General features: G+C 35.9%; 1 protein-coding gene across 1 annotated transcript in view; it reads left to right on the plus strand.

Annotated features, from left to right (window-relative positions):
• Positions 1-13911, plus strand: part of EYS (eyes shut homolog) — a 1239289-nt gene that overhangs the window by 747736 nt on the left and 477642 nt on the right. Inside the window, 1 exon segment of the mRNA XM_070419099.1 lies at positions 7758-7908. Within this exon segment, the coding sequence (XP_070275200.1) occupies positions 7758-7908 (151 nt within the window).

The following is a 13911-nucleotide window of genomic DNA, read 5'->3' on the forward strand; positions in this document are numbered from 1 at the left end:
CCACTTAACCCACCCAAACATTTCAAACCCACCCTTTGTGGGCTCTGAGCAGCCTAGGAAGGGCCTGAGCCAGGGGGCTCCTGGGCAGGGCTGAGCCTGCAATCGGAGCCAAGGGGGCCCCTGCCCAAGCCTAAAGCCTTGGCCAGAGGCTTTAGGCTTGAGCAGGGGTGGAGCTGGCAATCAGAGGGGTCTGGGTGTCCCTTGCCCAGGCCTATAGCCTCTAACAAGTCTATAGGCCTGGGCAGGGGCAGAGCCGGTGATCAATGGGGTCTGGAGGTCCCCTGCCTAGGCCTACAGCCTCAACCAGAGGCTGTAGGCCTGGGCATGGGCAGAGCCTGAGATAGGAGGGGTCTGGGGGTCCCCTGCCCAGGCCTACAACCTCGGCCAGAGGCTGTAAGCCTGGACGGGGCGGAGCCTGCGATCGGAGTGAACTACAGAGGAGACACCTTTTCTGACTGCTCATTGACTAAGCTCCCCATATGCCACTGGTAATATTCTTAGTAACTTGGGTAATAAGAATCCAAAAAGGTGATCTAAGGTTTTTCCACCACACTCCTGGAGAAAAAAATGAAGGTCCACTGCTGGAGGACTAAGTAATGTCATATCCTGCCCTAGCTGGTTTGGCTCAGTGGATAATGCCTCAGCCTGCCCACCACAGGGCCTGGGTTCAGTTCTGACCAAGGGCATGTACCTAGGTTGCAGGCTCCTCCCTGGCCGGGGCCCAGGTCAGGGTTCATGCAGGAGACAACCAATCAAAGTGTTCCTCTCACTTTGATGTTTCTCTCTGTCTTTCCCTTTCTCTTCCACATTCTCTAAAAATCAATGGAAACATATCCTCAGGTGAGGATAAAAAAAAAAGAAAGAAAGAAAGAAATGTCATATCCTATGAAAGACACATCTTGAAAATGCCTAAAGAAAGTTGTCATTTTTTCATGGTGAAGGGACTGGAGTCCATGTTGATGAAAACCCCTTGGTGGCTGCGGTGACTGGCAGTGGCTGCTGCACTGTGGTGATAAGGCTGGTGCCTTCCCCTGGTCAGCCCGGTTGCCTCCCACAAAGGGAGGTCAGAGTGCAGCTTAGGCCTGCTCTCCAAGGGGAGCAGGGAGCGGGCCTAAGCCATCAGTAGGACATCCCCTAAGGGCTCCCAGTATGTGAGAGGGGGAAGGCTGGGCTGAGGGACCCCCACCCCTGGTGCACAAATTTCGTGCACCGGGCCCCTAGTCTTAAATTAACATATATTGTATTTCACATTACTCATTATTATTCTCTAAATAAGTCATTCCAAAAGATAGAGACCACAGTTGAATATGGACTAAGTGCAGATAGGTAAATGAAGAAAAAAAACAGGTAGAACATTTACTACCCATTGGATTAAATATTCCAATATTTTATATAAACATAAGAAACATGTATATTTGTCAGACACAAGTATGCAGGTGTGTATACTCATGTTTGTGTGTATATATACACATATATTTAGCCTTTAAGTTTTAGAATATAGAATAACTTTTATTCTTGATAAAAATACCACTGACAATTTGGGAATAAAAAATAGATTTTAAATCATTATTGTTGAAAGTATTACATATGCCCCTCTTTTTCCCCCTCTTGACATCTTATAACCCGTCTCCACCCCTGACCCAGGCCTTCACCACACTATTGTCTGTGTCCTTGGATTATGCATATATGTATACAAGTAATCTCTTCCCACCCACCCACCCTCCCCCACCTTCCCTCTGAGATTGCACATTCTGTTCCATGCTTCTATGTCTCTGGATCTATTTTGTTCATCAGTTTATTTTGTTCATTAGATTTCAGATATGAGTGAAATCATATGACACTTGTCTTTCTCTGACTGGCTTATTTAACTTAGCATAATCCTCTCCAGGTCCTTCCATGCTGTATCAAAGGGTTAGAGATGCTTCTTTTTTACTGCTTCACACTATTCCATGGTGTAAATGTACTACAGCTTTTTTATCCACTCATCTACTGATGGGCACTTGGGCTGTTTCCAGATCTTAGCTGTTATAAATTGTGACATGTCAAAATCTTTGAAGAAGCCCTAGCTGGTTTGTTCCAATGGATTGAGCATCAGCCCATGGACTGAAGGGTCCCATGTTCAATTCTGGTCAAGGGCACGTACTGTGGTTGCAAGCTCCATCCCCAGTCCTGGTTTGGGTGCATACGGGAGGCAACCAATCAATGTGTCTCTCTCTGTCTCTCCCCCCTCCCTTCCACTCTATCTAAAATGAAAAAATATTTGGGTGAGGATTAACAACAAAAAATATATTTGAAGAAGAGTTGTAAGAGAGGATACTGGCATACCAAATATCAAAATAAATTATGCCACTTCAATAATTAAAGCAATACAATTGGTTTCAAATATTACAGTGAAAGTGTATAAAATTCAATCTGCTATGTACATAGAATTTCATTATAAAGTATTGATGACATTCAAATTTGTCTCTAAACATAAAATATTAGCAAATATTTTTTGGATGGGAAGAATTTTTATGCAGATAATACGTTGAAAATACTGATAGATCTTATATGAATATAAATATAAAACTGAACAAAATCTTCAACATTCTGACAATACTTATTGGAATCAAATTTCTAGAATGTAATTTAGAAATTTGATGATAAATCTTTAAAATTGTCTATAATTTTATTTAATAATTTACTTCTTGAAGTACTTCAAAAGGACATAACCAAGTAATGGTGAGATAACGTTCAAGAATTAATTATCATGTAATTATTTATTATTTTAAAATCTTAGAAACTAAATATCCAATAATGTCTTTTCTTAAATTATTATATAATCATATAAGGAAATTATGTATATGTATCTATTTATCTGTCTATATAAATAGACAGACAGACTGACAGACAGACAGATAGATAGACCATATCTTCTTTAGCCGTTCATCCATTGTTTGGTTATTTCTATATCTTGACTGTAGTAAATAATGATGAAATGAACATAGGGGCACATACTATATTTTCAAAGTGTTTTCATATTCTTTGGAAAAATACCCAGAAGTAGGATTTGGTGGAACATATGTAGATATATTCTTAAATTTTTAAGGAGCCTCCATGTTGTTTTGCATAGTGGCTGCATCAATTTATAATCTCACTGACACTCTCCACCTCCTCCCTGACACTTGTTATTTCTTGTCTTTTGGATAATAAACATTCTAATAGGTGTGTACTGATATCACATTATTGTTTTAATTCCCTAATAATTAGTGAGATAGAATGTATTTCCATGTGTCTTTTGGCCATCTGTAGGCCTAACTTGGGAAAATGTCCCTTCAGATATGCCCATTTTTTAATCAGATTATTTTTGTTGTTGACTTGTATGAGTTCTTTATATATTTTGAATATTAACCCCTTTGCTGTGTGGAAGGTTTTTAGTTTGGTGCAGTCACATTTCTTATTTGTGCTTTTGTTTCCGTCTCAGACATGGGAGTATGTTGGACAGAGGAACTTTTGTTGGGTTATAGATATCCGACTAATTGTAGGTTTAAGGAGAGTTACAAACGAGTCTTTTCACTCTGCCATGATGCTCTGCTTTTTAATTTTGTCAGTAAATGAACAGCTTTCTAGAAGCTATAACCTCCATAAGATATTTTTAACAGTTTAGTTGTAATAAGTAATTAACACAGAAAGTTTCTAGTTTGCTTTAAATATAGAATTTAAGAATAAGAAATGGGTTCTAAAAATGTGCAACACATTTTTCTCCCATGTCCTTAATATAGAGAACATCATTTATCTTTTCAAAAATTTTTCAAAACTCTTTTTATAAAAGCCTCAGTATTGGCTTCATGCCCACACTTGGTTTTAGCTCTATTAAGTTTATATAATGATGCAGATGGAAGAGGGATGCAAAGAATCTGTAAATATATTTTAAAGAAAAAAATGTACAGACATCATAGACATGATTTAACTATTTAATTGTTCCCATTTTACATTCAATACAAAAGTGTATAAATGTGTGTATGTTTGTGTATATGTTAAAACCTGACCATATTGCACTTAACTACAGACTTCTAGGGTCATGAAAAAGTTAATAAAATTGGCCATATTCTGGGATATGCAGCCTAGGCAAATAAATTTCGAAGACTTGATAGCAAATAGAAAACATTCTTTGAACAAGCTTGATTTGAGTTTTAATAATTTTTTTAGTAATAAAAAACAGAAAATCCCTGTATATTTGTAAATTTGTAATACAATTCTGAATAACTCTTGGACCAAATGAGGGAAAAAAAAATTAGAACATATTTTGAACAGTAATAATGAAAATAGAACTTGTTAAACATAGCAAAATTAATTCTTAAAGAAAAATCTTGAGAGCATAATTTAAGTTAAAAACCTTATAAATATGAGTAAGTTAAGCCAAAAGAAAGTTAAAAAAAGAAAATCATAATGGTAAGAGCTGACATTAAAGTTGTAGAAAACAAATAGAAAATTAAGACTGTTAACAGTAGCAAAAGTGTGTTCTTTGAAATTTACTACTCCCTGCCAATATTTATCCACAAAAAAATAAAATGAGAAATGATGCAATTAGTCAGTATCACCAGAAAGAAACATTACTACAGTTCTAATACCAATAAAAATATAATATCAGGAAATTATGAAATATTTTATGCCATACTTTGAAAGTATAGATTGAATGAAAAAATTTCTAAGAAAAAATACAGTTTAACAAAATGGACATGTTAATACATACATAACTATACTATATTAAATACACTGAATCCATATTTAGTAACTTCTTCAAGGAAAACTTGAAGCCCAAGTGGTTATACTAGTGAATTCTACCATATATAAATGGCAGATATAAAATTAATATTATGTAAACTCTCTGTAGAATATAAGGACAGCATTAATCTTGATAGCAAAATTTTATAAGACCAGTATGAGACAGGAAATATGAAGGCCAGTCTCTATTCCTTAAAATGTAGAAAAGTGAACCCTGTATTTTATAATCAAGACATACATTATAAAAAAAGTTATAATTATTCCAGAAATACACTCAAATATTTAAAAAACCAGTGAATATAATTCATCACAATTAAGATAAAGAAAGGGAGAACATGATATTTGATCATCTCAACCCAAAAGATGAATGAAGTAAGAGGATTAACTCTACATGTACAAGCATGTTTATAAGAGCAATATTCATAATAGTACCAAATGTATGCTAAATCTAGAATAAATACTTTTTGAAATATCAATATAATGATACATCTTGAAAATGAACCAACTACTATTAAATTCAATGACAAAAATGAATATTGAAAACAATGTTGAATTAAGATGGAGGGGACATACAAATGTGTATTTGTGTTGCTAATATTTCTAGGAATTCATACTAGTACTATTCTGCCATTTGATCTATGTAGTGATCACTTGAGTATCTTCACAATATGGTATTTCATAGAGCTTTATTCTTTACCTTCTTCATCATACATGTTATAATTCAATTAAAAGTTTATATAAATATTTGGAAGACAGAATATCACATAGTCAAGATATAGAATGGCATTGATAGGTGAAGGTTACCTAGGTATCTTATAATATGTGTACTATCATCTCTGAAAGGATTATAATAAAATGTACTTGCTTGGTAGCTAACTAGATAAATTGATTAGGTAAGGATCTACCAACTCTTTTCTGTAAAAGAGCTAGGTATTAAATATTTTGGGCTTTTTGGGCCTTAGGGTCTTAGTTGCAGCTATTCAACTCTGCTGTGAAAGAGCCATAGGTTATGAGTAAAGAAATCGGTGACTCTGTTCCAGTTAGACTTTACTACTTACAAAGTGGTGGAAAGGCAACATTTGGCCTATATTCCATAGGTTTCAGTCCTTGGATTAGATGATTAAACAGGTGTATAGAGTAAGTGAGACATGCATATCTACATGTTAAAGTACTGTCGAAGTATTTTTTATCTCATCTTTCTAAAATATGGGCACATGAAAATTAATACTGGGAGTTGCCTAATTAAGTTATATTTGATTTATTCATTTTTAAAAAGTTTACATGCTTTGTATCTTAGTATGATTTATATTGCTATAAATACTCATTGCAGTATTACTATTTTTAACTATAAACATGTATTGTACATCAGATTCAGAATTCCTTCCCTTACCCTTAGAAGATATGTTCCTGGAACCATAGACTGTACTGAAATAAATATATATATATATATATATATATATATATATAATCTCTTATATATACATATCTATAATAAATCTTAATTTATAAATTAGTCACAGTAAGATATTAATAACCCTATATGATAAAAGCCTAATATGCAAATCGACTGAACTTTAGAACAACCGGTTGCTATGATGCACACTAACCATCAGGGGGAAGATGCTCAATGCATGAGTGCCCCAATCCTGCAGGCCCCAGGCCAGCCAAGGCGGGTGCCAGTGGGGCCCCCCTGATTGCCCCGCCAGTCACCCCACAGAGGGAGGCATCCAGCGGTGGGGGTGGGGGGCAGAGCCAGCGAGCAGGTGACGCCAGGCTGGCCAAGGCGGGTGACAGAGGGGGCCCCCTGATCACCCTGCTGGTTGCCCTACAGATTGGCACTAATCACTGGCCAGGCCTAGGGACCCTACCCATGTATAAATTTCATGTACCAGACCTCTAGTAATGAATAATAAAATAAAATAAATGACAATATATTAAAATAAAAGTTATATGAATATGGCCCCTCTCTCTCAAAATATCTTGTACTAGCCAGACAGTGTGGCTCAGTGGTTGAGCGTTCACCTATGAATCAGGAGGTCATTGTTCGATTCCTGGTCAGGGCACATGCCTGGGTTGCAGGGCTCAATCCCCAGTGAGGGGCGTGCAGGAGGCAACCCATCGATGATTCTCTCTCATCACTGATGTTTCTATCTCTCTCTCTCTCTCTTCTTTCCTCTTTGAAATCAATAAAAATATATTTTAAAAATTATCTTGTACTATACTCACCCTTCTTGTGATGATGTGAGATGATACAATGCCTATGTAATGAGATAAAGTGAGGTGAATGACATACTTAGGCATTGTGACTTACTGTTAGGATACTATATGGATTACTTGAACACAAGTACTGAGATACTGGGGCAGTCAATGGAAACTACCTGACTAATGGGCAAATAGCATCTATAGCCTGGTTACACAGGACAAGGGGATGATTTATGTCCTGGGCCAGAAGGAGGAAAACAATGTGAGATCATACTACTCAGACTGATGCACAATTTTAAACTTACAAGTTATTTATTTCTGGTACTTTCCATTTAATATTTTTGAACAGAGTTTGACGATATGACTAACTGAAACCATGGAAAGTAAAATTGCAGATAGGGGACAGTACTGTAACCATATATAAACCAATACTTTTCAATATTTCTAACTCACACAGAAAATTTAGCAATGTAAAAAACTAAAGTAGAATATCTTACTCTAACATCGTTTTAATCACAGCTGAAAGAGAACTCTTTATTATCAGGATTTATTTATTTTATTAGGTGATTGCTTGTTGTTTTATCTAAAATTAACTTTGTATTTATATACTTAAAGCATTAAGTGTTTCTCATTTAGAGCAGATTAATCTATTTCTGGCTTTGTTGGTTTTATGGTGAGATAATCTATTTACTTAAATCTTTCTTCTTTTGTTAATAGCTTAATTAATTGGTCAGATAAATGTTTACACAAAGCATACTGAAACCATAAATTACTTTTCTAAATGGTTGCAGGCAAGAATTGGACCCATGCAAAGCTGAGCTGACTATTCTAGGGAGGACTATAAAAGCAAGGGAACCTGTCAATCTCGTGTCTGAAAAACCCCTGCCAGAATCATGGTCTGTCTTTATTGGTGGAGTTCCAGATCTTCATGGAGCAAACCAGGTATTTCTATTGATTTTTGTATTGTGTCATCTTATGAAGAGAGAGGAAAACTTCATAAAGTTTTCTGGTTTATTGGGCCGTCTACATGGTTTCAAAAAGAAATTTTGAGACATTCAACAAACATTACTTTATCCTACCAACGTATACTAAAAGTTTACTGTTCTCATTTTTAGAATTGCTCCAGTATTAGGCTGTTTTTCCATCTTATGTAGTACATGTGTGTTACATTTCATGATAATATTAAGCATATGGGCTTTTGTTTACTCCCATGCTAGTGACCAATGGATATATGAAAGGGTTGGCTCACTAACATACCAAAAATATGACTTAAGAAATGGAACTAGAAGACCATTCCCAGTCTCTGCTTCATATAAGGTTACTAAAATGTAAGAATTTTGTCTACAGAGTTTTGTGCATATGCCAGCCCACTTTCTAAATTTCCATTTAGATAATTAGTCTGTTGTCTTCATTATTAACCTATATTTTAGGATAAGAGCATGCATGCTGACTTAAATGTTATTATTTTGCTTCATTTTATGTTATTACAGAGAGCTACTTTAAAAATTTAAGGTTGCTTGTTAAGTATATACTAATAGCTTAATATATTCTATATTTTCCATTTTGCTTTGCATACCAACAACTATGTATCCCCCCCCCCCCCCAAAAGGGATTTTTCATATAGAATTTAACTTTTGTGAGCAAAAATTAATTGCAAGGTCTCAACACTCCAGGAGATACACAAATATCTATAATACAGTTAGCTACTTATCCTGATAGAAATATGAACAATATACAGAGACAATGTAGAAAAATAGAAAAGGAAGGCTTCTGAACTCCTTGGAGCAGTAAGGGAGTTTGTAGTTAGAGATGATCAAGTGTCTACCAGGTAAATAATGTAGACTGTTATTCCAGGCAGATAAAACAACCACACACAGAGATATAGGTAATGGAAAGACTTAGGAGAGGGGAGTGGGAGTAGAAATAATTTATTATTGTGGAGCCATGGAGTTTAATGTGAATTGAGCAGGAGAAAGATTTGATGTTGGGAAAGTGAGCAAGAGCCTGAGAATAATGGATCCCATATAAAATACAAAATAGTATATATGTGTATGCTGGTGCTTGGAGGTGCCACTTAAGAAGTTTTTAAAAGTAGTATATATTTATGTAGTTTTCATGGTAACAGCAGCTGAAGTGTATAGGATTGGAGGGGTTTAGACTACCCGTCAAAAATTGGTAATGTGCCCTACCTGTTTTGGCTCAGTGGATAGAGCATCAGCCTGCGGACTGAAGGGTCCCAGATTCGATTCTGGTCAAGGACACATGTCTGGGTTGCAGGCTCGATCCCCAGTAGGGGGCGAGCAGGAGGCAGCCACTCAATGATTCTTTCTCAACATTGACATTTCTATCGCTCTCTCTCCCTCTCCCTTCCTCTTTGAAATCAATAAAAATATATTTTTAAAAAAAGAAAGGAATTGGTAACATTAGGTAATAGGAATATTTAAATGAAAGTCATGTGGCCTTAAGGGTGAGAAGATGACTATGAAAGCTATTAAACTTGTGAATAATTGTAGATTAAAAAAATAGAAAAATGTGGAAATTTAATGACCAATTTAGCTTATGTAAATAGAAATGTTATGCTATCTAATTAAGATGTGGATCACAAGATTATTTACAGGGAAAGATAGCAGGTTCATTTTTGCATTTTTGGGCAGGGATAATTTTCAGATATTTAACTGGCTTGCCATTACCACTAATCCACCAGTCCATTTTATCAGTCCATTCCTGTTGCATACCATTCCTATCAATGGGACATTGTGATAGAGAGTAAGTTATTTGAATTCACAAGAAATCTTGACCAAGATTTGGCTGTGAGAGTGTTTATACATGTGATAGTGGAAACCACAATCATTGACTGGGTTGATTTTGCAGAAAGAGAGAAGTGAGAGCTAAAGACTGAGGATCAGAAATCAAGAAATGATTGAAAGAAGAAGTGTCCACAAAAATGATTAAGAAGTAGAAAGATTGGCGGTAGGACAAGGAAAAAAGTATTGTTACAAAAACCATAGATGGAAAAGTTTCCCAAGGGATCATATGTTCAAAGCCAAAGCTAAAGTAGATCAACTAGCAGTTTCAGGAGACCAATAATAACAGAAAACAAATTGTAGTATTTTGAGGAAGAATAAATGGAGCAACAGGGTGATTTCAGGTTATTTTAGCAGAAGCTTGTTAAAAAGAGAGATATTATCTAGCAGAGGACAGAATCTCAGAATTGCAGGGATATGTAATGCTAATGGATTATATTTTAAACACTTTTTCTCCCAAAGCCTGTTTGAAAGGGATTATCTCACTAAAAACTTGCTATCTGTCCTGTGATGTAGAGGAACTCGACATGTAATTAGAGTAAATTCAGTGTGTGAGAGAGTGAAGTTACCTTGAAATTAAAAGGACAACCAATTAAGCAGGTCTTCCCTCCTTGTTAAGTATGCTGTATTTAAAAGATTTCATATCAGTCCCTTATTGGTTTTTTATTCTTTCCTTACATTGCTACTATGACATAGTAGGTTAGGTGTGTGTGTGTGTGTGTGTGATATACTTACATTGCTATGCACTAATGATTGATACAAGCAAATTATAACATATAAGCATACTAGTATGATAATACTTAAAGAGTCATCATCTGGTAAATCAGAGGGGAAAAACAAACTTTATAAACTCATTTCTGCACAATGCAGCCCCTCTGAATATCTAAATATCAGGCAGGCTCTAACTATCTAATTATTGTGTTCTGATTAAGAGCTGCTGTTTAATCACAGTGGGTTGTCAGCACTCAGAAAATTAAAAACAACAGGTTTGCAGTATAAAACACCACGGAAGAGAACTCTACTTGATTTCTTGAGTCAATGAATGTAAAGATATAATTATTCTCTTGACTCTAAGTTTCCAATAATGTCTTTCTGTACTGGCCAGAGACTCTCCACATGATAAGAGTCTCTAATCCAATGTGTGTGTGCTGACAGGTTGTTTAAAGTTTCCTTTAACAAAAACACACGGAGCTCAGTATGTGAGGAGGGATGGGAACAGTTCGACACTTTCAATTTTGTGCCTGAAGTGTAAAAAGCTCTGCCTCCCCTGATGTCAGCCACATGATAACTTCCAAAGTCCGAGAGTAAATGCCCTCTCTGGTGGTAGGAAAACACTCTCCTTGGTAGTATTTTATTTAATTGCTTACACTTTTCAGTGCATGGACTTGTGCTTGTGGGTCCAAGTTGCTTAATGACACCAAAACTTAATCCCTAATAAATGCAGGGCAAGTTACAAAGGAACCAGCTATTCTCCTTGCTTTATAAAATGGTTCATGATAAATTATATAATGGACAAACCTTCAATAACTGACAGTGAAGTAGGCTGAGGAGTAAGGACACAACCGAGAGAATGTAATATCATGGGGGGCAGAAGAAGAGCAGGTTTCAAGAAAGAGGAGCCATTCAGCCTTGCTGAAGTCAGCTCTAGAAAGAACAAGGGTTGAAGAGCATCTGCCTGTCGTTCTGACATGGAGATCATTGATACATTTTCCAGAGGAATGACCACTTCCATTTAAGCTCATGATGGTGAGTGAAGAGATACCATCAGCATTCTGTTAAGAACCGATCTTTTCCTTTGGCAAAAGGGGGAGAATCTAGTTGGACATTTTCTTCCTATTATAACAACCATGAAAATTCCAACTGCAGGATGACAGTATAGTGGTTTTTTAAAAAGTTTCATTGAAAACCCATTTTTAGTATCACCTATAAAGTTGCAGATGTGCATGTACTAAAAAACAAAATTTTCCTGGTTAGGGATAGGGATGTACATTGGTAAATTTTTCATACTTGAATAAGAGGAGGTATGAACTAGAATGTTCATAGCAAAGGTATCTATATAATAAAAGCCTAAGCCACCCTTATGGCAGAACAACCAGAACGACCGGTTGCTATGATGTGCACTGACCACCGGGGGGCTGACACCCACATGGGGAGAGCCATTCAGCCAGAAGCCAGACTCACAGCTGGCAAATGCAGCTGCAGTGGTGGGAGCCTCTCCCGCCTCGGTGGCAGTGCTAAGGAGCAGCGAGCAGGCAGGCATCAAGGAGCAAGGGGTCTCAGACTGCGAGAGAGCGCAGGCCGGGCTGAGGGACCCCTCCCCCTCAGTGCACAAATTTTGTGCACCGGGCCTCTAGTTTATAACATAAAAAGTAAAAACATAAACATTTATTAAAAGTAGTGTGCATTTTCTGTATACTGCAAATTTATACACTGATAAATATCAGTGAACTTCATGTCTTACATTTAAGTCTTCAATCCATTTAGAATTGATTTTTGTGTATGGTGTAAGATCAGGGTCCAATTTTATTGGCTTGCATGTGGCTATGCTGTTTCCCAGTGCCATTTGTTGAAGACACTATTCTTTCTTTAGTGTGTACCCTGCTAAAGATTAGTTGACTGTTTATGGATGGATTTATTTCTGGACTTCCTATTCTGTTCCATTGGTCTACATTGCTATTTATGCAAGTACATTGCTGTTGATACTGTTTTGATTACTGTATCTTTGTAATGTTATTTGAAATCAGAAAGTGTGATGCTTATAGCTTTGATCTTTCTCAAAATTGACTTGGTTATTCATAGTCTTTGGGGGTTCCATATGAATTTTAGAATTGTTTACTTTATTTCTAGATTTTAAAAAATGCCATTGAGATCTTGATAGGGATTGCTTTGGATCTATTGATTGTTTTGGGTAACATAGATATGTTAAGAGTATGAACTCTTCCAATCCATGAACACAAATGCCTTTTTATTTTTTGTGTCTTATTTAGTTTCTTTCATCAATGTTTATAGTTTTCTAATTTCCTTTTTTATATAGTTGGTGGTTTGTGTATAGAACAACTGATTTTTATGTTGCTTTTGTATCCTATAACATTATTGAATTATTTTTTAATATTTAGGTTTTTTTATATATAAGATCATTTTGTCGGAGACATGGACAATTTTACTTCTTCCTTTCTTATTTAGATGCCTTTTGTTTCTTTTCCTTGCCTAGTTGCCTTAGTTAAAACTTCTAGTAATATGGTAAATAGATGTAGCAAGAGTGGGCATCCTTGTCTTATTTTTGATCTTAAAGGAAAAACTTTAAGTTTTTCATTGTAGAGTATGGCCTTTTTAATTATTTGTTTATATATTTATTTAATTATTTTGTTTTTTCATCAATAATTCTTTTTTTTTTTTTGTAGTCATTTTTTTTTTAAATCTTTATTGTTCAGATTATTACATTTGTTCCTCTTTTTTCCCCCCATAACTCCCCTCCTTCCAGCTCCCACCCCACCCTCCACCCTCACTCCCCACCCACTGTGTTCATCCATAGGTGCATGATTTTTGTCCAGTCACTTCCCGCATCTCCCACACCCCTTTTCCCCCCAAGAATAGTCAGTCTATTCCCTTTCTATGTCCCTGATTCTATTATAATCACCAGTTCATTCTGTACATCAGGTTATTTATTCACTTGATTCTTAGATTCATTTGTTGATAGATGCATGTTTGTTGTTCATAATTTGTATCTTTACCTTTTTCTTCTTCTTCCTCTTCTTAAAGGATACCTTTCAGCATTTCATATAATACTGGTTTGGCGGTGATGAACTCCTTTAGCTTTTCCTTATCTGTGAAGCTCTTTATCTGACCTTCAATTCTGAATGATAGCTTTGCTGGATAAAGTAATCTTGGTTGTAGGTTCTTGGTATTCAGCACTTTGAATATTTCTTGCCATTCCCTTCTGGCCTGCAAAGTTTCTGTTGAGAAATCAGCTGACAGTCGTATGGGTATTCCCTTGTAGGTAATTGAGCCTCTTTCTCTTGCTGCTTTTAAGATTTTCTCTTTGTCTTTTGCTCTTGGCATTTTATTTTTTTTTATTTTTTTTTTTTTAATGTATTTTCCATCTTTATTTATTTATTTTTTTTTAATAATTTTTATTTCTTAA

This window comes from Myotis yumanensis, unplaced genomic scaffold (assembly GCF_028538775.1).
Source record: "Myotis yumanensis isolate MYYU_CA2020_CCGP unplaced genomic scaffold, mMyoYum1.0.hap1 SCAF_6, whole genome shotgun sequence".
In the NCBI taxonomy this organism is placed as follows: Eukaryota; Metazoa; Chordata; class Mammalia; order Chiroptera; family Vespertilionidae; genus Myotis; species Myotis yumanensis.